The sequence below is a fragment of the Scomber scombrus genome, chromosome 9, assembly GCF_963691925.1.
Source record: "Scomber scombrus chromosome 9, fScoSco1.1, whole genome shotgun sequence".
In the NCBI taxonomy this organism is placed as follows: Eukaryota; Metazoa; Chordata; class Actinopteri; order Scombriformes; family Scombridae; genus Scomber; species Scomber scombrus.
Window position 1 is genome coordinate 5,346,874 of NC_084978.1, and position 26,221 is coordinate 5,373,094.

At 38.5% G+C, this 26,221-nt stretch overlaps 2 protein-coding genes across 2 annotated transcripts in view; one reads left to right on the plus strand and one right to left on the minus strand.

Annotated features, from left to right (window-relative positions):
* The window catches only part of slc49a3 (solute carrier family 49 member 3), a 249,080-nt gene that overhangs the window by 140,180 nt on the left and 82,679 nt on the right, over positions 1-26,221 (plus strand). The gene's annotated exons all lie outside the window — the stretch shown is intronic.
* LOC133986001 (polycomb group RING finger protein 3) overlaps positions 14,207-26,221 on the minus strand; it is a 71,302-nt gene continuing 59,287 nt past the window's right edge. Inside the window, exons 7-10 of the mRNA XM_062425762.1 lie at positions 26,100-26,188; positions 19,249-19,386; positions 15,798-15,878; positions 14,207-14,949 (exon numbers count right to left, since the gene is read on the minus strand). Coding sequence (XP_062281746.1) covers positions 14,902-14,949; positions 15,798-15,878; positions 19,249-19,386; positions 26,100-26,188 — 356 coding nt within the window. The 3' untranslated portion in view covers positions 14,207-14,901. The remainder of the gene's footprint in view (positions 14,950-15,797; positions 15,879-19,248; positions 19,387-26,099; positions 26,189-26,221) is intronic.

A 26,221-nucleotide genomic window follows, 5' to 3' on the forward strand; every position in this document is an offset into this window, starting at 1 on the left:
TGTGTGTGTGTGTTTGTGTGTGTGTTTGTGTGTGTGTGTGTGTGTGTGTGTGTGTGTGTGTGTGTGTGTGTGTGTGTGTTCAGATTCACACCACAGTTCACCTCTTGTGAACTACTCTGTGACGCTGCTAATTGGTGACGAACCTGCATGTGAATGGTTTTGTCTGTAAGTACAAGTTTGAGTATGTGTGCAAAACTGAATCTTAGTGTGTGTGTGTGTGTGTGTGTGTGTGTGTGTGTGTGTGTGTGTGTGTGTGTGTGTGTGTGTGTGTGTGTGTGTGTCACATGGGCGGGGTTGACAGCCGTTGCCATAGGGACAGTTAATACCAGGGCTTTGGGAGCTGCTCCCCTGAGTGTTGTTACTCCCAGTTCATAAGCGTTGACACCATCTGTAGTCTTAAATCCAGCTGACATGGATCCACAGTCTGCACGTTTTTTTGGGTCTGCAGTTTTTAAATCACCATCACACACAAAAACCCCAAAAAACAACAGGTTCTTTTTCGGGTTTTCGTCTTTTTTTCGAGTAACTGATTTTTCATGAGGCACAAGTCATATATCATTTATCATGGCGCTCTAGTCCACTCGTTTTAATACATTTCTTATCATTTTGATATTTACACTTGTGGAGGGATATGTCAGTTTGTATCAAGACCAAGTAAGAGTTTACAGAAATCTCTTCACATCTAACTAGTTCAAAGCAACACAAGAAATGACATCCATCCAACTCAGTTCAACACGCTGTAGAAAACAGATGTGAAATGACAGGATTGTGTTTCTCCCTCATATCTGTCCTCATTGTCAGGATGGGTGTCCGAATACTGTGTGAGGAACATCACTGAAGAGCTTCACTGAGCTGCAACTTTTAAAAATGCCAAACAGCATACCTGTACAGTAGTATGTGTATATAACATATATACCATATATACAGTAAGGCTACAAGCAATGGTTGCTTTCACTTTTGACCACTCTGACGATTAATTGAGACCCGAGCTTTTGTTTTATATGCATTTTTAAGTTCCCCTAGATATTTGGGATTAGTAGCATCTGATAAGTACAAAAACTAAGCATCATCTTTGAATAGGAAGTAGTTTTTGAAAAAGAAAATCCTCATACAGGGGCACAATTGGTTTATTTTACTATATAACACAAGTAGTTCACCAGTGTATAAAACTACTTATTTCTTTACATTTACACACTCTAAAATTAGACAAATTTGTATATCAGCATATCAAACCACAAACATTATTAAGCATAAATAAACAAGTTTCAAGCATAAAATCTGAAAAGCTTTTGTACCTGCTTCACTTTTGTCTGAGGATCAGCTGTTGATCGACTCGGCCAAAGATGACTGCCAACTCATTTTTACACTGACTTTCACTGATGTATTGTGTTGTTGCGACTACTAGGCAATAAAAAGAAAAGTGTTTACGAACGAGGACAACGGGTCAAAGTTCAGCACAATGAAATAAAAGGTCCAGCAAACCCAAAATGTAATGTTCCCATATGAGGATGCAGGGTCGCAGGAGGTTAAGGGCCAAAAGATATTTAGTTAACCGATAACTTGGGACAGAGAAAGCAGCAGATCTAAGGGAGGTTGGAACGAGGCATTTTGGCTTCAAAGGTGACTAAAGCGATGGATCATTGAAATTATTACAAATGTGTTTTTCCTCTTTGCTGATTGCACTAATGGATTAACTGACTGATGGTTTCAACCCTAATATATAGTTGTTTATATTTGTATTCACGTAATATTACTGCTTTTATCCCTTTCTTTTGTTCATATTTGTTAGTACTGCTGCAGTCGTCCATCGCTATGTACATATTTATTATCCATGAGCAGAGAAAAGTGCTGAAATATGAAAGCATATTGTACCGAAATGTTTCCTAGTAATGAACACTTCCATAATTGACTGTTTTTTTCTATCCTCCCTCCTCTGAACAGCAATAGTCCAATCATAGCCACAATGAGACACTGCAGATTTCACAATATTTGGATTCCTCACATCCACACAGAGTTTGAGAGACTGGTCACGTTTGTCCAAAACCAAAAACACAAGAGAAAACTAAAGCTGCAAATGTTAGCATGGCGCTGGGTATTTAGGACTTCAATACAACTCAAACTTATGAAAAAACCTTCTCATCTTGCCATTAGGATAAATTTAACCTGTAAATTATGTCATGATTATGAACAAAGAAACTTTTCTAACATGCAGTACAAAAAAACTTCCAAAAGTGTCTTCCTTCTGGAGCTGAAATACTTTTCGTGTGTGTGTGTGTGTGTGTGTGTGCGTTGCCACTTTTGTGCCTTGGTTGATGAATTATTGACCTTTCTTTTCCCTGCCGGTCTCTCTCTGCCCTGCGTCACACAGAGCAGTAATAACCTGAAGCTATAATATTGCCCAAACCCGTGAAGAGCCAGAAATTGAAAGTAAATGAAAAGAAATAAATAAGACAAATGAATTTACAAAAGACAGGAAGACAAAACTGTTAGGGGCCTGCAAGGTTTTCCATGTTTCTGAGGAGCAATGTTCTCTAAGTCCAAAGGTTCGACTTAATGGCCGAATGTTATTTCATTGGACTGCTGTCATATAATACTCACTGTAATGTTCAATCTAATTGTAATTTAATGGTAATGACCAAAGTTTGAGATCTATATTTCAATGGAGCTGACACACTGACAAGGTTAAACACTGAGCTGATTAACAGTAGTCGTACTAACTGTAGAGAGGAGGCTTTGATTCTTCAGCCGAGGCGAGAGAGGAGACGGATGGGGAGGCTTGCTGTCAAAACCAGCGGTGCTGAGCACATCATGCAGAACAGGCCTGCTCTCCACTCATGGCTGTCTACACACATCAAGAGAATTGGGCGCTGGAGCTCTGAGAAAGAGGCATGACACTTGCCGAACCCCTCCACTTACCTCCTCGCTGTATCGAACCGCATCCGCAGGGTCACCCCAGTATGAGGGGAAATCTTGTTCTTTCATGGGTGCTGGCTCAGACTTCCTGATCTGCTGTTACCCCCCCTCTCTCCCCCCTCTCCCCTGCTGCAGCTGTCAGCATGTTCAGATGGCATAGAGGGAAAGTTATTTGAGGACACTTGCATCACATAATCCCACTAAAAATATGGAGTTGCACAACACTGTCTGGACTTCTGCTTTGATCAGTTTGGAAGCTCGTCACTGATGGTCCCGAGAGATAACTACACTCAGTGTGGTAGTGGAAGTAAGTAGCTATTAAAACCCTTTGATATTCAGTAGAAATATATCACAATGGAAAACTAGACGTGCTGCATTCAAATATTTCTTTAACTCTTATATACTGTTAAGGGCCCAATTTGACCCCTTGACCCCAGTTAATAACTAGAAAAACTGGACATGACAACCTGGTGAAATAGTGCTATCGTAAGCCAGAGTTTAAAACAGCAAAGACAAAGAAAAAGACATGTTTAACCCTCCTGTTGTCCTTGAGTCAAGGAAGGAAGGGAGGAAGAAGGGAAGAATAGAGGGTGGAAGGAAAGGAGGGAGGGAGGAAGGAAGGAAAGAAGGAAGAAGGAAGGAAAGGAGGGAAGGAAGGAAGAAGGAAAGAAAGGAAGAAGGAAGGAAAGGAGGGAGGAAGGAAGATGGAAGGAAAGGAGGGAGGGAGGAAGGAAGAAGGAAGGAAAGGAGGGAGGAAGGAAGACGGAAGGAAAGGAGGGAGGAAAGGAAATAAGGAAGGGAGGAAGGAAGGAAAGAAGGACAGGGGAAGGGAGGAAGGTAGGGGGGAGGAAAGAAAGAGAGAAGGAGGGAGGGAGGAAGGAAGGACAGAAGGAAGGAAGAAAGGGGGATGGAGGAAGGAAAGAAGGACGGGAGGAAAGAGAGAGGAAGGAAAGAAAGAGAGAAGGAGGGAGGAATGAAGGGAGGAAAGAAGGAACAGTCAAAACAGACGGGGTCAATTTGACCCGGGAGGATGACACAAAGGTTAAACCCACTACATTTTGTATTTTGAACTCTAGTGGAAATATGAAAAATGTGCATAAAATCTAGATGTACGAGACCTTTTTTAGAATATTTTAATTTAACAGGATGATGCAGCCAAAACAAGGAGTAATGGGATTGAAAATGTCACTCAATGCAACATCATAAAGAGCTAAAACAAACTGAAACAGAATATATACGACACTGTTAATGTGGAATCCATCCAAACACCTTTTTTTTTTAGTATCTCATCCCGATTAACGGCCCTGACTCTAGATGCCCCCGCTGGTGTAATTACAGCACTACGGGGGTAAAACACCAGTGATGGAAAATAAAAGGCATATCCGCCGTCTCCATACCACGGACTTTATGGTTAATGAGTCAATAATGTGGTTTTCCTCTTCTCATTTCACACATCTGAGCACTCCGCCCACAGATACTGACTGAAATAGCTTCCGTCTAATGGTCCCGAGAAAACAAACAACACATCGCATCCGGTTGTCTTCTGAGAGTAATTTCACCTCGAACTGCGAGCGACGAACGAAAACCTCCACTCGGTTTCTGCACCGCGAGGGGCCATTGAGAGAAAATGAATTCATATATTTGTCATTTTAAATGAATATCAGCGTCAGTGCTGCTGTGGAGAGGATTAAAGATGTCCATTTATGTTTAATGTTCACTCATTTTTTATCACAGTGAAGTCTTTTATGCTTCTTATTTGTATATACTGTGTTGATCCAAGACTTGATGTTATAATTTCAGCAGTCAAACAAAACAAATGAACATTATAAGCTCTGTAAATGCAGGGCGTGGGTTGGGCATGTTTTTTTTTTTTAATGCTGCCTTCATCCTCCGTACTTTCAAAACCTCATTTCAAATTCAACTAATGGCGATGCAGTGAAATCTATCAGCTCCAGCTTCCAACGTCAAAAGCCTGATAGCAGCTGTAAAAGCAGCCAATCCTGTCACACTGGAAACTACTTATGTGTGAAATTGTGTTTGAAAATAATCCATTATTTTAATCTGCTCGGAGTAACAGATTCACCACAGTGTCAGCCGTCAGATACATCAAAGATACGACTTTGTGGTGAAATTTTAAGCCTTTTCATAATATCAGCTAAGGTTTATTTACCTTTTTGTCCAAAAGTAAATGTTTTTGCATAATATAAGTCACATTTCTGGCAGGCTTTCATCAAAAATCTTACCTTTTCTTGTACAAGTCATAGTTATTCCAAGCAACAAATCATTTCTTGCCTAAACAAGCCAAAAACACATTGATAAAAGCAGTTTGCAGTGCATTTGTTTTCCCATTAACATTTTATTCACTCTCTCAGCGGATAATTTGTCTAAAAAGGACATCTTGGTCCTGCAGCAAGTTTTTATATTAATGGTCTCTTCAAGCTTGGAAACACTGCATTTAGACTAGTTTGACTTTTTGCACACACACAGTACAACTGCAGCTCTTTCCCACAGCTCTTTTTTGGCTATTCAAAGTATAAATTCATACTTCAACCACTAAAAAGCCAAACAGGACATTGGCTGAATGTATATCTGCAGCTGTAAAGTGAGCAGATGGACACCTGAGGCCTTTCCACTGGCTGCCTGACAGTGCTGTGAGGCAGTCAGTTAGTTTCTGCTGTTAATCCTTTGATTGATCCAATGTTTTCTTGCCCTGCTAAAACTTAACCCTTACATACTGTTCATGTTCAGGCATTTCAAAGTATCCCCTCATAACTATTTATAATTTCGGAACAACAAATCATTCATGAACACGTCATCAGACATTAATAAAGTGGTGATCAATACTTTAATGAAGCTCAGAGAGACTTTATTCTTTAGTTTTTATGCTTTTTGTTGATGGAGAAAACATTTAAAAAATGTACAGTCACACTATATAATGGTCCAATGTTATATAACACTGGAGAACATAACACCTTCAATAAATGATGATGATGAATGGTGAATAAATGATATTTTTGAATGGTATTTTTTGAATAAATGATAGCCAAAAACATTATTAGAAAGGTTAAATATTTCCATTTTTCTATATTCTGGGTCACATGAGGGTAAGTCATCATTTCTGACTAAAATAAAAAATTTTAAGGTGTTTTTTCCTTCTCTCAAATGTAAAAAATGGGTCAAGTTAGACCGTAAGGAATGTAAGGATTACATTTTTAAAAATGTGTATGTGCCAAAAGGAAACAACTCACTGGGTGAGAAACATTGCACAAGAAAAATCAAAGCTCTTTTACTTTGCTGTGAGCTCAGGGTGAATCTCTCTGCTGAGGGGTTTTTCTGCTCCGCTCCAAAAGTTGTCGTGTAGGAGGCTCGAACTGTGTGTACTATATGTTGTCTTATGCAACTTTCAGTTTAAAAAAAGTTTATGGTTCTCAGTAGTGCTGCAATATTTCAATGTGTGTTAAACAGCTGACCTTCAGGGTGAATACAGCCAGTTTACGAGCAGCACTCTGAGAACATTTTAGCATTTTGTGTTACTGTATATACTCAAGTGAAGCTCCGACTCTCAGAGGGGAAGAAATAAGAAAAAAATAGGCCTTCTGTTTCAAAAAACAAAAGTAGCATTGTAGTTTTAATATGCAGAACGAATGCTAATCACCATGTTGTTATTCATCTGGTTGCTTTTACATCTGATATTTCAGCAGCTTCTTTATTAGACCACCAGCTGACAAACCTGGTAACATAGTCTCACTTCTTTTTAAGGTTGTTACAGCGAAAACGTTAACAAATAAACCTAATCCAGCAGCTACTGAGCAACATTAATATTCATTTTCTATGTTGTGTTTAACATTTAGTTTGGTTTTCACCCTCTGTAAGTGAGAAACATCTGGCTCTAACATCACCAGATGTTTCTTACAGTCTTCACCAGCGCCTCACTAACTTTGTCTGCCTGTAGTGTGATAATAAACTTACTGTATGCTACCTGATCAGCACAAGAGTTTGTTTTCTTGACAAGATGCTCATGTGAAAACTGAGGCTGAACAATAACAGTAAATGTATTATAGAGCTAAAAAAAATTAGCTTAAAAAGGCTAAAAAGCATTTTGAGTTACTGCTTCTGTATTACAGCTATTTGATCAATTGTTATTGAATTAGCTTTTAAAAGGCGAGAAAACCAACTACATCATTGCAACTTCCAATTATATGAATTAGTAGTTTTAGTAGGTTGTTGATTAAAAAACTACTAGGTTGCATCAATTATGTGATGCAACCTAGTGTCCTATTGGTGTAACCAGTGTTTTTCCATAAAAATCTGACAGGAAAATTAATGTGAACTAAAATGTGGGATGAATATAATCCACTTTTCCACCACAACACTGTTTTGTAACAAATTTTACATAATTTGTCAAAACTTATTTAGAGAAAATGTCCTGCTCAATATTGACAAAATGCTTTCAAATTTAAGTGTAGAAATACTGCAAAATGTCTTCTTTTCATTTGATGTTTTAAAATGAAGTCATTATTTTTTATACAGTACCAGTCAAAAGTTAGGACACACTTTCTCATTGATGTGAATGGGAAAGTGTGTCCCAAGTACACTTAAATACACTGTAGGTGGATAAAATGTTTAATATGTATCATTCTTTTGTGGTTACGCCATTTGACATTTTCAGGAGCATTCAGTCTCACTTTTGGTAAAAAATGCTGCAAATGTCATACAATAAAACACCTATTAAAAAGCCTGATGCTGCTTTTAAAACAATTTATATAAATATATTTTTGAATAGCTCAACCCTTATTTGTCTCTGACCCATAAACCTAAAGAAGTGTTTCAGATTGTACGAGCAGCTACAGAAGGTTAACTATAATGCATGTTGTGTTTTCGACCCCCAAAATAACTCCACACAGCACCAGCGGCACTTTTAAAGGCATTTATTGATGAAATACACAGTTAGGTTTTGACAAAAAGCTTCTGTAGTTTTGTAAGTAAGAAATTCCAGCCCCATTCTAGACCCCAAACTCCTTGAATTAAATGTGGCAATGGAAACCAGTTCATTACATGTGCAATAAATAACAATAATACAAAAAGGAGGCAAGGAAAAGGACACCCTGAATAAGTGCCTGTGTTAACCTGGAAAACAAAAAATAAACAAACAAAAATAGTCTGAGAAAAAATTGTCACAGAAAAAACAAACAAAAACAGATAAGAAGAGAAAGAGAGAGAAGAGACTAAAATAAAATCCAGTCGTTTTGTATTTCGGGTGCATTAGTGTATGTTCTGAGATTTCCTGGTCACCCTCAGGACCAGAAGGCATTAAGTGACCTGAGGACCTGACTGGAAAAAAATAAAAAGTCAAACTAAAAACAGTGGAGTTTTAATGCTGAAACCTGGAACCATCTGAGAACCGTATATTGCACATTTTCCTTGCAAATACAATAACCACGTTGCCAGATTCACTCAATTATCTTCTCTTTTTTTTTTGTCTTTTTTGTCTTTTTTTTCTGAGCTTGACCTAAAAAAGAACTTACACACGTGTTTTTGTTATACGTAGACAGAGCATTGCGAAGACATTAACACAGTTGGAATAATACAAAAGAGAAAAAAAAGGAAAAAAAGAAGAAAAGAAGAAAAGAAAAGGGAACTCCATTGCAAATTCATAATTTAAGCCATTTTTAATGCATCAGTCCATTTTCATAAGTTTTCTTGAAGAAAAAAGAAAATACAAATTTGAGCAGAAAGGAGAAAAAAAAAATCTCTTCAAAAAATAACCAAGAAACAACTGCAGAAGTCACTTTTTCAGCATAAATAAATAACAATAATACAAAACTGGACAGATTTATTGATGACATCTGCTATGGCTCATGGGGGGAAGGAGAAGGAGGGGGGAAGGAGGGGGGGCATGCCACTGTGAGGCTCGGTAGCTGTTGAGCGATTTTCCCAAAAGTACATTCGGGGAATGACTGAAACCGGCATTTTCATACTAGCACTCGCACACAAATGTCAAAGGGGGGAAATCATTTGCAACTACTGCGTCTGTTGCCGATCCTACTCTCCTCAAGTTTCACAATCTCTAAAAGCATCGCTCACAATCCTGAAGTGGTAAAACAATCCATAATTTAACCAAGTCATTTGCTCTTCAAGCTGCACCACCCATGGCGACATGATTCAGTGCACTTGAGCCTTTTCAGAGCCGGTGGCAGCGGCAGCGCCATGCCAACGCAGCCAGACAAGAGTGTGTGGTTTTAGTCCGTGTAGCAGTCTGAATGACCCTCAAGGTTTCCCCTCGCTGTCAAACAAAGCCTGTCTGTGAGATTACTGAGCTTTGCAGAGAACTCAGAAATGAGGGCGAGAGTGAGCCGACCAACAAAGAACTATCACACTCCCAGAGTGGACGCTCATTACAGCGGAGTAAACACAGACGAGGTTGCTGTGAGTGATTCTGCTGCCGACAAGCTTGAAATGAATGTTGCAGCCTTCAGAGAGCAAACCTTCTGAGACATCTCAGACTGCAGAAACTGTGCACCAAGCAGCAGGTTTACATCCTCTTTGGCAGAAGAGTCAACCACGATCTGCTGGTGCTGCTGTCAGGCCGGGCGAAGCAGCGAAAGCACCTTGAATCATAATTTCGCGTGGCTCACCCGTGAGAGATTCAGACCAGGATCCTAGCAGGAGATAAACAAGGCTGACGGATACTGAAGGTCAGAGCTGGAGAAGATGAGCGCGAGAGCCGACATTCTGACAGATCACGGCTCTGCCTACGTGCAGAAGACCTTTCAGACCTTTCAGCGCTGATATCGAGCCCTATCTGGAGCCGGGCAGAGTCTAGCCTCCTGTAAGCCTCTTAGTTTGGCTGTCAAGCGTAGCAGCACTGATGTCTCAATGTTGGTGCCGATAAAAAAAAAAAAAGAAGTGTGAACATCGATCCATTTCGGTGAGCTAAGAGGATTCAAGCCAGCAGTGTTCACACATTGGTGAGAAGGTCAAATATCCCAAGTGCTCCGGAGAACTTTGGAAATATTAAAGCGGAATCCAATTTTATGTGATTTTTTAAAAAAGTTAGATGCTCTAGACTTTCAGAGCCAATTATCTGTTAGAGATTGAGGCAAGTCTCAATCTGACTCTGAAAGGTGCAAACATCTCACAAGAGAAAGAAGCCTTTATAATAAGTGTGAGTTTCTCTTTGAGGCAGGAAATTGCAGATAGCGAATCCAATTTCTCACCAGCTTCTCAGTCTATGACTTATTTAGAATTCCCTCTGTTTACTTTCCCAGAGCAAGCCTGGGCAAGTGATGGTACCAAACCCAACAAATCAATGAAAAAAGGAGGACAAAGAGAAAAAAAGAAAGGCCAGCACCTTCTTTATCTGCACAGCGAGACAGCTCTGACAAGAAAAGACACCCAAGGACTGGAGCAGCGTTCAGGTGCAGCGCAAAGACGTCTGACAGCAGGCGTCAGGAGAACTCTGCTACACAGTGCTTTTCTGTCTCTGACCGGATTCTTTCTTGAAGAAGTTTGAAAAACGAGGAGTTGTTAGCACCGTGGAAAGCACCAGAGGCAGAGACAGACAACTGCTGACCGTAACTGTGGCAAAGCCCCGTTTAGAAGAGAGAAAAAAAGAAAAAGAAGAAGACCCCACTGTTTCTTACCAGGTTGCATGTCCGTCAAACATGATCACAGGATTCTTTGAACAATACTCAGAGAAAACACGACAGTGACAAGGCTTTTGTTCACACTGCAAGCGTTTGTGCTCACGTCCAAACTAAAAATATGAGTGTTTTTCATAGATACTGAAAGGACCTGCAAGGGTGTAAAATGAAAAAAGTGTCAACTGCTGCAAAAAAAGACTGTTTTACTTATGAGATGTGACAGAAAAGGTGCACAAGACCGTTACTTTTACATCTTTTCTTTTTAAGTTTGTGCACATTTTGTCTTTTGCACCTTTTTTTTGCCACTATCACATGTAAGTAAAATATGTCAATTCAGTCTTCCTCTTTTTTATTTATTTCCATCTTTTTCAGCTATTTAAGCCTCTTTCCCACTGTTACGTGTGAGATGTTTTTTCTTAGATCAAATGCGTCAAAATGTGCAATTTGTTACGGCAACACTGACGATTTCACACCTCATATTTTCATCAATGTGGCTAAAAACTGAATTTAATAAGGGTTCATCACGCCAATTAAGAAAACTTGAAATTTGGAGCCAATGCAGTGTGAACACAACCAAAAGAAAAACAAAAGAAAACAAAGTTCCTCATAATACAGCAATTTGTTGATGAAAATTGTGTTTGCAGTCATCATTATAGTAGCACCTTTTTTTTTTTTTTTGGATGTTCTTACAGCTTAATCTCCTGAGGAAAAAGCTGATGTACATTTTAAGAGATTTTTTATCATAAACAGACTCAATGCTTACAAGAGAACCATTAAAACATTAGAAAAGACTCAGTAATGGATGAAGTGAAGTTCATGGACTGAAGTTAGATATCTGAATTGTAAAAAAAAAAAAAAAAAAAAAGAATTAATGCTTAATATGCAGGACGGCTGATACCAGGGTCAAAACAGCATTTGCAAACTGATGTGGACTTTTTACTCAACGTCGACCTTACTGCTATGAAATAACCTGTGTATGAGCCTTTTTTTTAGAGTAGTACTGTACTGTAAGGGGGTGCAACAACACCAAGTCTGCACTTACAAAAAAGACAAAGTAGCGGCACATTTACGTGTTTCGGGAGATTTTTTCACCAAGCACTGACATGATACTCATCCAACATGTAAGGCCCGTTGTTTTTAGCTTTTTAAATGATTTTTTATATGCAATCACAATGATTACAGAAGGCTAAAAGAAATAGGAAAACTGTGAGGAAACAGTATTTGGAAAAATAGGGGTGTGATTGCTGCAAATTATATTTTAATAATCAGATTTCAGCTAGATTTGCACTGCAGTAAACCAGTCTAATCACCTGGAGGCTGTTTTTAAATCAACAAATCATACTTTCTATTATTTATCAGCCAAAAAAAAGAAGCAAAAAGCCAAAAACAATGGTCACTTTACATTAGGTGACTGGATCTAAGGGCCTTGAAACATTTAACTAGTTACGATCAGAAGTGAACTGAAACATGCAGAGATGACATGAAAAGACTGAAGGAGGAGTTTTGGTTGAGCTGGTTTGATACAGACCTGTACTGTAGGCTAATAAACATGTTTTACTTTTTAACACACACACACATCATATCATATCATAGGTCCTTATGGAGCAGGGTTCCTACACATCTGTCCACTTCCAAATCTGATGTCTCCAGATGTTATAGTATAATAGTATAGATAGTTAGATGTACAGATTATGATGGATGTTGGACGAGCTACATCCACAAAACTGCAAATATCACAATAATAGGAAGGATTAGAGGATTGTTTATCAAGTTTTTTTGTTCATATTTTACAGATTTATTCTCCAAATTCTTAAATTAACCTTTTGTCTTTGCAACAGATGCGTAGGAGCCCTGCAGTGGAACAGACAGACAGCTTGTTGTGGGCAGATACAATGCACAGAGGAGGGGAAAGTAATAATTAATGACTGACGAGACAGGTCAGTGAGGTAATACTACTTGAGGTCTGACATGGTGTTTTTAGGGATCCAGTTGTGGGAACGTTACAAAGGGTTGCTGTTGTTTGTTTTTTTTTATATAGAGAAGTTTAGCTTTGAATGTGGCGAGTTAAGACATCTCGTTGATTTAAAACAGAACATCGGTTTTTGCTGTGTCACACAGTTAAGAAGCTCCCGAGGAACAACTTTTCCTCAAGATTAGAAACTTACATTTATATTTATAGAAGCACCAAAATGACTGAGCTATAGTCATTTTTATTTTTATTTTTTAAATATTCAGAATTTCATATCAAAATGTTCAAAAAAATCTCCTGTGCTAAACCTGAATTTGTGAATTATTTCTCAAAAAGACTAAATTTCGACATATTGAAAACTGGCTATTCTGCAAAAAAATCTCCCCTCCACTTTTAAGTTTTTACACTGATTTTTATAACAACAATATCCGCTAGACTTTCAGAAAATTTCATACACTGATTTTCTTGAACGCTGTGCAACTCGTGCACATCTGCAGCTCTGACTGGCAGTGAGAGGTGACTGAAAAACACCCCCAAAAAAATCCTCCGCAACAATGTGACATCGGTAATCTGCACTCACTGCGCTCATGTTGACCAAACCGGCTCTTATACTGCAGCTCTGTTTTGCTTATACTTTGCTTTTAAATGACTAATGTCTAATCACTTCCTGTGTGTGTGTGTGTGTGGGGGGGAGGGGGGATATCCATACTTAAAACCAAACATTAATTTTGGAAAATAGGATGAGAAGCCCCGCTTTGTTGCAGCCCAACTTTGTCGTTGAGGCTGTTTCAGAATGATTGAGACAAGTGTATATTATTACATTTACATTAAAAAAAAAAAATCTTCTATTGCAGCTCTTTGCACAATACTTTCAGCAAATTTAGCAGAGGGGGAAAAAATCATGGTGTAAGTGTGCAGAATGCCAAACACATCTGCCGTTAGCAGCTCAAACCAAAAGCTGTAAACATGAGGGTGAGGAAGTATTTGCAAGCCCGTCGCTGCTGAAAGACTGCAGGAACACAAGGACGGATATTAAGGACTGCATGGTGTACAAACATGAGATTATAGTCAATAAAAATGCAGCTTCTCCCCGTAAATGTTGCATTTTTATGTCTTGAAAGCAGTTTAGAACATGAGTGTTATTGTGTAGCATTATTGTTCAGATAGAAAATCTTGTTTATATTGTCAAAAAAAAAGAAAGAGAACTGTATTAGGAGAAGGTAGGTGAGATGAGGAGCATGGTGGGGGGGGGTTTGGGGGGATAGTTTTTGAAGCTTTCTCCTTTATCTGCCATAAGGTGTTGTAATGCTATGAGAGCAATGTAAAATACGTAGACCCCACATACACACAAATGGCAAAGGATTTGATATATTTGTTTTGTGTCTTTCTCTGACAACATAAAGATGCATTTCATATATTTTGATACTGATAGTGAGTCTGTCTTTAAAAAAATCCTAATTTATCACCTTTCGGACAAGTCGCCCCAACATATAGATAGCACTTCTGGGATCCACTCTTTTTTTTTCTTTTTTTCTTTTTTTAACAGTCTAAAGTCTCTCTTACTCTCTTTCAATCACTCTCTGTCTCTGTAATGACATTTTATGTACAATATTGGTATATAGAACATAAATTACTACACAAATTTTTTTTAAGCCTATTCACAATTGACAATCATCAAGAACCCAATAGCAAATTAGGCAGAGCCAACAAAATGAAATTTAAAAAAACAAAAACAAAAAAAAAACAAACAAGAGACAAATTACTTGATAAACTGCTTAAGATTGATGCCTATTATATAACTTTTTCCATATACTTTCTGTGCTCCCAAGACGTGTCGAGTGAATTGTGGAAAGGAAGAAAAAAACAAAACAAAAAAACACCTTTTTTTTTTATATAAAAACGTTCTCCTCTCCTCTCAGTCTTTGTCTCGGGAGGACGAAGCTCAAAAAGACGGTCACGTGATTCCCGACATCTTGTTTGCGTGTAAACAGAGCACCAGTAGTGTCTTGGTTCCATGTGTCTCTTCTGTACAAAAGTATAAATATATGCTTTCTCTCCATTTGTTTTTTTCTTTTTTGTTCTTTTTGTTTTGTTTTGTTCACATATCTAGGATGTAGCAGACAAAAAAAAATGGTTGTTTTAGTTCCTAAAAACACGCCAGTGTTGCAGTACCTGTGCTGGAGGTTCGGCCAGTTCTCGTTGTATTCGCTTCCCCTCCCCCCTTTTTAGATCCCGATTTGCTGGCTTGTGTGGACTTTTACCGTCGGGTGTTTGCTTGGTGTTGGTTGATCGTCTTTGCATAAATTAAAAAGGTTTCGGCACAGTCCGCGGCCACCGGGCCAAAAGAAAAAAAAACAACCGTTGTGTCCGTTTTAGCTACAGCAGATCCATCTTGGGTCTGTAATGGAGCAGGAGGGGAGATTTCTGGAATGAAAAAGACAAAAAAAATAACTTCAGCACAAGTCTGTTTTTGTGTGAAACCTCTTAATAGACTTTTCTCTAACCCTTGTCTAGCACAGCAGTCCTGTCAAACTTTGAAGTGGTGCACACAGAGCTCCAGTAAGAAAAACAAGAGTGCTGAGTTAGCATTGTGTCACGTAGCTATGAAGTGAACACTTAAAACCCTTTTGCAGGCTTCTCATGTTGATAGAACACAGCTGGAAATATTTAAAGTCAGTTTTCAACCAACTTTAACTCACAAAACTAACCTAACATTGATTAGCTAGTTGGCTACCTACAGGCAATGAAATACAACAGAGTCGGGACAGTCGCTGACTCGAAATAACAAGCAGCTTTTGTCTTCTAATGAAATAAAAGGGACCAATAGTTTTAAAAGCAGCATCAACATGCAGCGCTAGAATGGAAAGTCTGACAGGCGTCGAAAAGGTAACTAAAAGGAGCGGAGCCATTAAATTGATTTTAGCTCAGCTGGGTGAAATAATAATAATACTTCTTATAAAAATAAGAATAATAAAAGAAAATTAAGTTCAGTACAGAATCATAGAGCTCTCAATCTCTTTGAGGTTTAATCTATTTCACCTGAGAACCTTTTTTAATATATATATTAATATTTTTGAATCAGTTGTTTGCAGCTCATTTGTTATGCATGTATCCAATCAATAAAATCATATTAGACCTACAAATCAATAAAGCTGAATTTACTGATGCCTTTATAGTGCAATTTAATTCTTATATTAACATCAATGCATTGATTTTCATACAATTAGCACCACCATGTGATAAAATATCCTCCTTTTTGAAGCATTCATTACCTTAAATCTCCATCTTGTCACAACAACAAATTTCAACGTGTGGTCTTTTCCCAAGATTTCCTCGTTGCATAAAATGTCCAGCTGTGAAAAAAACAACAGAGGAGCAAATTATTGAACAATATCACACCTGAGAATCTGCCAGCAAACACATAAATCCCTTGTTTCTTCTCAGGAGACGTTAAGATCATGACACACAGGGAGGAGAAACACCAGCTGGAGGCTTCTGAGCAGCGTGATACAGGTATAAAACTTTCACCACCTTTACTCCGCCCTTCTCCTCTCCTTTTTTTCCACTTTCACAAAAAATAAATCACTGCTTTTTGAAGGGGCAACTGTGGGAAACTTATTTTGGCATTAAGTGGCATCTGGCAGCTGTGCAGCAGCAGTCAAGCTTTTTGGGAAAACACAAGAAGTTCAATACTTAACATGAGTCTGGCTCTACTTTTCCAATCAATACTACAGGACAGGGAGGGGAGGGAGGAAAGGAAGGAGGGAGGGAGAAGCCTGAACACTGCCACAGCGCCACCTGCTGGCTCTCAGTGTAAATACGCTTTGATGGATGAACAGCAGCCAGCCTTTATCAGCAACCACAGAGGGGTGAAAACAGTCTGTGATTAGAGAGATAATCCTGAGGAAGAGCTGAGAAGCTGTGACTTCATCTTGAAAAATAAATAAAAAATCCCCCCAAAAAGAAAAATCAATGGAGGCTTTTCATGTCGGTGGAAAGAAAAAACAACAAAAAACCCTTATATTCTTTGATTTCTTCATACTGAGCAGGAAGTTGTGCCTGAGCTTTGATAATCCTAACCAAAGACGCTCCTTCTAGAGGAGGCTATTTTAATATATGATTCATTGTTTTAGTCACTTTTCTAAGCAAAAATGTCCATAATTCTGTGGTTTATAGAGATTGTGAAAGGTTATCTCTAAAATTGTAGTTCCCAAACTAATGTTCAGGACCCCCACAAGAGCTCACAGGGTGAATCTGAGATGATTAATGAGAGAGGAAAGGAAAGTAATAAGATATGTAAGAAAATATATGTATATTTTCTGACTTTTCTCAAACATATCATAGCTGTCCAGTGAAAACAGAAGAAGATAAAGTTCCTTCATGGATTGAGAAAAGTCTTCTACTTTTTAAGCTAAATAAACATTTTAAACTCTTTAATTAATCATTCAATAGGTACATTTATGATTTACTTTATGCAAAGAAGATTAAGATATTGTGGAAGGTTTCTCTCTAAAATTGTATTTCACTAACTAATGTTCATGATTACCACAAGAGATTGTAAGGTAAATCTGAGAAAAGTCCTCTACTTTTTAAACTAAATTAACATTTTAAAAATCCATTTAATCATTAGAGAAAAAAGCATCTTCACTAACATGAAAACATGATCCCCACAAGAGCTCTCAAGGTAAATCTGAGATGATTAATGAGAGAAGAAAAATGACTTTTCTCAGTAGCTGTCCAGTGAAAACAATGCATGCCTCCAAATTTAGAGGACAAAGTTCCTTCATGGGTTGAGAAAAGTCCTCTATTTTTACACTAAACAAATGTTTTAAAACTCCATTTAATTATTAGGAGAAAAAGCATCTTCACTAAGCTGAAAACAAGCTTGTTTTTCTCGGCTCATTAAAAGATTTTCTAAGGCAGAGACAAACTGTGACAAAGGGTCACAAGAGACTTTCACCTACAAGCCAAAAGTGTTAGAAGCCACTGCTCTAAAATGTGATAATCATGTAAGAAAGCATCATTTAAAATGTATATTATCAGTATTTTTAATGATATCTTCTACATGTGTCTACAGTCATTTAAGAAGATTAAGTTTTTAAGAGGTTGGTTTGCTCGGTTTGGGCGTTTCTTCTATTAATGGATTCACACATGCGGCTCCTGAGAGATTTTTAGATGGGTGACAGGACCACAACAGCGGGTTTACAAACACGACGACTGAGTAAATGCCACAGTGTTCTCTGACAAAGCGGCGTGTCGTAAAAGCTCCGCGGCTCGGCTCGTCGCTGAAAAAACGGAATTTGTTCGAACGACAGCTTTTTGATAGTCAATAGATAGGATAACAATGGCTGGCGGAGAGAGAGCGACCGCCTTGCCAAAGTTGTGCTATGGAGGCCGACGATATGATGGAGCCTTCCCACTCATCTCTGTGACAGCCAGTGAAGAGGAAAAAAAAGAGACACAGAAAAAGAGAAAAATAGAAGACAACAAGGCGCCTGCGATGATTATTCACAGCATCTTAAAAATCCATCTGTCGAATTGTCGCCTCCCCCCCTCCCCCCGCTGCTGTGAACGGGGCGGTAAAGATGATAGATAGAAAAACGACTAAAACGAGATATAACAAGTTGGATTGTTCCTTTCAAAATTCAACATAAACATAAAAAAAGTACACTGAACTAACCTCTGTGTACGTTCTTTTGATTCTAACTCAATTTTGTGGTATAAATGTCCCACAATGCCCAGCTGGTGCTCTAAAAACAAGTTAAAACAAAAGCCAAGAACTAAAGAGATTTGTTCCAAAATTGCTACAAATCCATTTTTGGGAGACAACATGCAACACAACACTCTTTGTCAGTCCATAATGAAAAAAGAAGAGAAGAAAACATGATTGTATCAACAGTATTAGTTAAACTGAGGAATTAAGATGACTGAGAACGGTAATCCATATGATTAATTTGTCACATAATTGTGTGATTTTGGGCTAAAACTCCTTGGAATGAAAACCACTGTTTAACCTATGATGCTTTTTTCTTGTAAAAAAAAACCCAGTTGAAACCTTTTAATTAAGATTAATTTAAGTTTTGGTGATTATGTACTAATTAAACCTTATCTGTCATCTATTTAGTTGCCTTTAATGATAAAAAAACAATTTAAAACTTGCAAAAATACAATATATTCTGACTTTTTGGGGATTTTGGCAAGTAAAAAACAGCACAAAGCAGTTTTAACTGGTGCCAAATGTGCCAAAAGTTTAGTTAATATTTATAGATATTTGAATATGTTTATTTATCTTGTGATTTAAGTAGTTATTTAATCACTAAAACTACATTTGGCATGTCACAGATTTAGCAGTGGTCACAAAATTATGTAATTTGCGATTGAAACTCCTTGAAATGAAAACCAATATTAAACCTATGATGCTCCTTTAGAATAATTATTGAAGTTTATGTACTAATTAATCCCTTTCTGCAATTTATTTATTGTCCTTTAATGAAAAAAACTATGTAAAACTTGCAAAAATACACTGTGCATTCTGACATTTTGGGGATTTTAGCAAGTAAAAAACATCAGGAAGCATTTTAAACTGGTTCAAAGTCTGCCAAAAGTTTAGTTAATATTAACAGATACCTATATATATATATATATACCATCACTAGAACTACATGTGGTTTCCTCTCAGCTATACTGCTTTTCCAGGCAGGTGAAGCGTGTTATTATCAGTACCTCATTAAATGATGTCAGGTTAAGCTTTTTGGCGATGAACTTCTTGAGGTGGAGGACTGTGGCTTGTGCTGAACAGCGTATCCACTTGCGCTTGAGACCCCGAAGCTTGCTGCTGTTGCACTCCAAGCAGATGCTGACCTGTGAGAGGAAAAACAAAACACAGAGCGAAGGTTTAACATCTGCTACTGTGGGGAAAAATACCAAAATACAGCACAGTTCAAAGTTAGAGACAAATGCACGTAAACCATGAATGCATTAGAGTCAGACTGTTTCTTATAGTCCTCGTTAGGTTATCAATACTTAATGTGGTTAAAGAGTGCTTAAATTGCTATTAACAAGGCAAGATTTCCCCAAAAACATGTATATTTTTTGGGGAATACAGTATATGCAGCTCATGTATAAATATATAATAAGCCCTGACTGCTGAGTGGATTGAAAACTGCTCCCATGAAGACTTTTCTGGACCTGATTTTAATGCTAACTGTTAAAAATTTCCACTTTCCGAACACATAATTGCTTAACACTTGAGCATAATGTGACTACAGCATGCAAACAGGCTGTCCGTAAGCATGTTCACAAGCTAAACTGTACATACGTGACATACTAAACATGTGCGCCTTTGCATATCAATTTTTGCATGAAACCGCATTAGCATGCTAATCTTAGCATTCAGCTCGAAGCAGAAGCCTGACAAACTGCAGCTTAGTGTGCTAGGTCATACATGAATTTCCTCATTGCAAATTTCACATAATTTGTCTAATTGGAAATGTCCCAAGCAGAGGATTAACTCATGGAGGTGAAGCTAATCTCTGCAGAGCTTTCACATCGAGTTCAGCTTTACTAAACTCACATTTCAAACTGTCTGCTAACACAACCACTGTGTGCAAAATAAAAGGAAATGCCTTCAAGTTTTAGCTAAATCTTTTATATTAACTAATTTTCTGTTTAGATAAACAGTGAAAACACCTTCCTGTATTATATGGAGTACATAATGTTACTGTGTCTTCTTCAAAGCTGTGGTTTTAGTTGGCTAGGTAGCACTTTTAAGCAAGCTAGCAATTTTTGTTAGGTTGATATTGAGCTTCTATTAATGTAATTTACTTTGCTGCCTTAAACTAGTGAAATATGACAAATTGACAATGAAGTGCAATGTAGCCTGACAGGGTTTGTCTATATTTCTTTATTCTTAAGTTTTTAGGTTGTATGTTTCACAATAGAAGAGCCACCTGACAAGCTCTGATGGGTTTTATTGGCTCCTCCTATGGTAAATGGTACATGGACTGTACATGTCGTTACATGTCTCATTCACCCATTCACACACATTCCCACACATTCATTCACTGATGGCGCAGCAACGGGAGCAATTTGGGGTTAAGTATTTTGCCCAAGAACACATGGACATGTGGACTGGAGGAGCAGGGAATCGAACCATCAATCGGTGGACCTCTACCTCCTGAGCCAAAGCAGCTCCTGCACATTTCCTCTTTTGTTAGTTATTGTTTCACTTTCTTGATCTCAACAAATCTGCATGTATTACTTTTCTTGCATTGTGTTTTTTCCCCTCATTTTTATGTGCAAATAGACTAAACTAAACTAACAAGCTGCCTGTAAAGTACTAAAATGACCACTGAAAAGAAACTAAAACATAAACTCCATCTTTAGCTAACAGGGCAATCATTTATCCTTGCCCTAGTGGATAAGTTTTCATCCATCAAACACTTTTGTTTTGTGCTGGGAATTAAAGACTACAGTCTCTCAGTGATGCTATATGACTGTACATGTTTAGCTTTAACAGAAGATGTAAAAAGCAGAAACACATCTGGAGCAGTCCAGCTGTTTGTGCCTGTTTGACAGAGTTCTCCAAGTCTCACAAAAGTTGCTGACTTCACCGGCTCTCAGTGTGAGCCTCAGCTCTCCTTAAACTTGCACTGCACATCTCATTGAACCGGCATCGTCTGTTTGCTTTCTGCTCATTGGCTCCTTTCAGATAACCGGGGTGTCACAGCTATTGGCCCATGCGCTTGTTTTTCTTCCCCCTGAGGTGACACAGTAGGTGGTTTTGGCAGTCGGTGGTTGCAGGAGTCAGAATGCATCACTGCCAACCGAGTTTCTGCCCCCACATATCAAAGAATAGGAGAGGAGGCCTTATGTTTCTTCACTTGTGGGTGTCTTCTGTCACAATCACTCCATCTCTCTCTCTTTTTATATCTCTCTTTCTTTCCACACAAGAAGAGCTAACATTACCCCTGGTTTCTGCTTAAACTGCAAATCATCTCCATCCTTAAAACAAACACTAGACAGTGCCTCAGTGCAACCCTTTGCCCCTCTAGAAGCAAAGAACAACACTATAATATACATATATATCTGCTTCCCAGTAGCGATGGTGATAAGGGAGGCTCATAATGTGAAATAAAAGCCTGGGTGGTGATCTGGACTCCACAGCGGCTCCACGGCAGTCTGCGAGTCAGTTTCATTACATTACAGTACATTAGTGACGTTGTTATGGAGCCGCTGAGTCCTGCTACAGCTACACAGACACAGACTCACAGATGGGATACATTTAAGCGGTTTTATTTAATGTTTGGTTATAACTGATAATCACTGCATGATATATTTTGCATTTTACATTATTTCACACAAATAGGAAACTTTAAAGGAGAGTGCAAAAATATCAGGGTTGTAGCTGAGAATGGCACCTGAACGCCCCCCTGTGGCCAAACAGAGATTTTATTTCAGGGAATAAGCAGTTTGACTGAGTAGCATGGTCCTCAAAAAGGGGTGAATAATCAAGGGGATACATTTAACTGAGGGGGGCTTATCAGTTTCCAAGAACTGTGCTTCCTTTTGGGTCTACCAGGAACATCTTTCCTTTTGTACCTTCAACTAAAGACAGCAGTTTGTGATTATGGAGACAAGACAGGGGGTACAGGACTACAAATGCATCCAGTGGTGAGCTGGATAGACCCACCACCCATCAGAGGACCCAATAGAGCAATGGTTCTCAAAGTGGGGTCCTTCAGGTGGTTCCAGGGGGTCCACAGCAAAAAGGAGAAATACTTATTTTCACTAAAATTCAATCCATAAGTAACATTATAACAGAATGTATGAATGTTTTGGTGACGGGTCCTTGATGTGAACAAGTTTGAGAAACACTGCACTAGAGGACTTGTGTCAGCCATAAACACCAAACACAGAAGGACCAACCGTTGCTCAGGCCCCGATTAAGAAATTGGTCATTGATGAGGAAGAGAAAATGTGTGGGAGAACATCTTCCATTCATCCCACAACCTCAATCATCAAGTGATTCAGAGGGCCTACCTTGCACCACCTGTAAGATTCCCTATGAAACAGGCAGCTACCCCTAAATTGTGACTTGTGCTCCCTAAATATATCAGAAACATTTAAAACACATGACATGGGCCTACCCAAAGATCTATGACTTAGTGAGAAGTGGCACTAACTCTGTCTGATATGACCATAGATTTTATACAAGTGTGGACGTCATGGCAGCTCCCCAAAACTGAACCTAAAATATTTCAACCTCAATCGCTCCCGTTGTGCCGTACAGGACATAAATCATGTTGTTGTTTGCAAGACTCACAGATGTCACTGATGCAATGGTGAGGCAAATCAAGAAAATATCATATGTGGCTTTTTACTGTCGTGCAGAGAATAAGCTTAATGCTCATTACTGAGCCCTGAATGCTTACAGTGGTCTGAGGCAACGTTTCTTTACTGGCATTGATTTCTTTAAGCTTTAAGTCTTTAAGCTTTAGTTTTGTCTGTGTGAGTATTTAGTTTGAACCGCCGATAAATCAGGCTGAAGTATCCAAGGCTGTATTAATAATGTATCAGTAGACTATTGAAGCGCATAAATAGCTTCACTTTATTCAATTTATTAATCTACCACATCTGAAAATATGAAACTCCTTAAAAACAATGACTCCATGCTGCAGATAAAGTAGGTTTCTCTGATTAATTGTGGCTTCGTTGTCTTTCTTTTTTTTTTGGTGGTGTGTCACTGCCTTCATTAGTTTTCTCTGGCACTGCTTCACACCCCAAGGTTACTCTCTGAAAGGTCGTCCAGAAGACAGCGGGGTAAGTGTTCTGGAAGTCGGCCAAGCGTGCCGCTTCGCCTGCCGGTTCTTACATCTTCGGTGACGCTGTGTAAGGGGCATGGGGTGTGGGGGGAGGTTAGTGGGGGGCAAGTCTGCTTTCTGGGACAATTCTTCCTCCTCATCTTCATCCTTCCTGAACTGCAACTGTTGCTGTAAATCTTCTACACCTTGTTTTTTATCTCTATAAACTCTTTAAGATGCATTTTTCTCATCTTCTCTCTTCGCCACCGTTCTCACATAAGTTCATCTTTCATTATGATAGCGTTGGTTAATCCAGGAAATCTAATCAGTTCAATTAAATCATGGTGCTTCATCACATTGATGCAAAAATAAATAAAAAATCATAAAAATCCAATATTGTCATAAATCAGGCCGGCTAATTGATTCACAGCAACACTCTCAACAGATCAAATAAATCAGAGAGATTTCTCTGAGTAAACGATGGGACAAAAATTATACTGTTGATGTCGACTAACTCTACCAGAGGATTTCTAAAAAGGGTCCAAAGACTCAATTCTTCTTGAAAAATAGTAACATATGAGACAACTGCAGTCTCCATATCTGTGCATAATCTTAAATTAGTCTGCAAAAAGGAAAAAAAAACAAACATAGAAGATTACCTGGATCTAGATCTGCAATGTTTCAGTCAATTACTCTCAAATGTGACAATTTGCTGGGTTTTTGTCATGTATAACAGTGAGTTGAATATCTCAAGGTTTTGGACGGTTAGTCAGAAAAGAACAAGCAAAATGAATTTTACAGAAGATCAATCTTCTCGAGCTCTTCATCCCTCCCCTCCGCCCTCTGGACGTAGATATAAGCTACCTACAAATAGGTACAAATTTGTTCCATATCCAATCAACGATGAGTATGGTTGTGAACTTTTAATGGATGACAGAGTTCACTCTTTTATACTCTTTTGATACTTTTAACTGGGATTGTGATTGTTTCCTATCAAGTTTGGTTGTGCTGTATGCTGCAATGATGTTTCAATAAAGCTCTGAACTGAGATCACTGTGGCCTCTAAGAAACTGTCAATGCAATTTATTCACAAATTTTTAACAGTTCACAAGCTAAACAATTAATCAATTAACCGAGACAATTAACTGTAATATTGGAAATAGTAATTAGCTGCAGCCCTACGTGGATCTAAAGAGAATCCCTAATTTTGTGTGACAGTATTTTCTGTTTGTCATCTTCTTATTTCAGCCGTCTCCTCTCTGTAAGACGTCTCATCCATCACCACCACTATCTCACACAATCCCTCCCTCTATCCTAAACTCCTGAAAAATTACATTATATGATTTTATTTTTGGATCCCACCTCGTCACCCTGGCGACTTGTTATCATCAGGGCTTTTTTTCTTTCTTCTCCCCACCGCCTCTCAATCCTGTAAAAATCCCTCGTTCTTTTTATCAGTCATCTTGTATTTCTCTGCTCTTCCCACTCTCTCACTCCCTCCCTCGTCGTCTCCGTGACATTTGACATTACTGCATTCGGCTCACACAAGGCCGTCGCGTTAGCTATTCTGAATGCGTTCTGCACGTCTACTGAGTATCTAAAAGGGCAAGATCTTCACCTTCATCAGGGCAGGCTGCTTTTTCCCCACACGGCAATAAATAGCTGCTTGATTGAAGAGGGTTTGTTTGGTCTTTTTTTTCCCTCCATCCTCTTAAACACAACAGCTAAAAATGGTACAAAACCGATTTTCTACAGCTGGTGAAACATGAGAGAGTGCATGAAGAAAAAAGATGCGTCGCTTTCTGAATGCGAGCGTGTTCCTGATAGCGTCTGTCCAACACAACAATAAAACCGCTCTCTCTCTCTCGCTGCATTATTAATATCATTTTCCACTGCTTGAGAATGTGCCAGAATACAAATGAAACCAAGAAGAAGAGAGAAAAAAAAATCCAATTTCCATTTTAAATGCAGTCAGTGGACGGCTGTGGTGTCTGTCACTAAGTGGATCTATACAGCAACTAACCAACCAACCCCCCCCCCCCCCCCCCCCCCCCCGCCCAAAAAAAAAGAAAAACCAAAGACAAAAGCACCCACTAATTGTAAAACAGCCCAGTAAATCACATGGGGGCTTTTATAAAGGCAATAATTGGTGTTCAGGCTTTTAAAAAGGCAATTGTACCAATAATTATCACCGACTGTATTTTTTTTTTTTACCCCTTTGTGTTTCATTCCTTGACAGACTGCTACACAACCCATAATTATTTTATCCAATCTCCTTCATTTAATCTCAGTTTAAAGACAAACCAATGGGTGCAACCTCCCAAACTTCCTTATACACTACAAAGCTGATTCAGTATTAAAGAGCTTCATTATATTAAAGTGGAATCTCGCTATGCAGATCGGTTACTTTTCAGTTTTATTTAATTCTTTAGATATTTATCTCAGATTTCTGCCTCCACATTAACACATTTTAAGGATTGTGACTATTTCTTTAGTGCAAAGTAGTTTGAATAATCTTCAAACATTGATGTCAACAGGTTTTAAATTCTGGTAATAGAGAATTTGTTTCTTTAAATGTCATTTTCAAAGCATGAGCACAACAAACTCTTCCACCCACATTGTAATGGCAAACAGGGAGATATCAAAGCCAAACTAATTAATTGTCAATTTTTTAAGTTACCCTTTAACAAGGTAAAAAGAGAGGCTGCCCATTTAATTTACCCTGGGGAGAATAAAAGACAAGTTTCTGTGTATCAGTAAATTAAGGCTTACCTGCTCGTCGCTACGGTGATAGTCGTTATCCTCCTCTGGTTTCTCCTCTCCCGCCTCTTTATTGGCCGTGTCCTCTGATTTTGCATCGCCTGTTAAAGGAAACCAAAGAGAGAAAGATATGA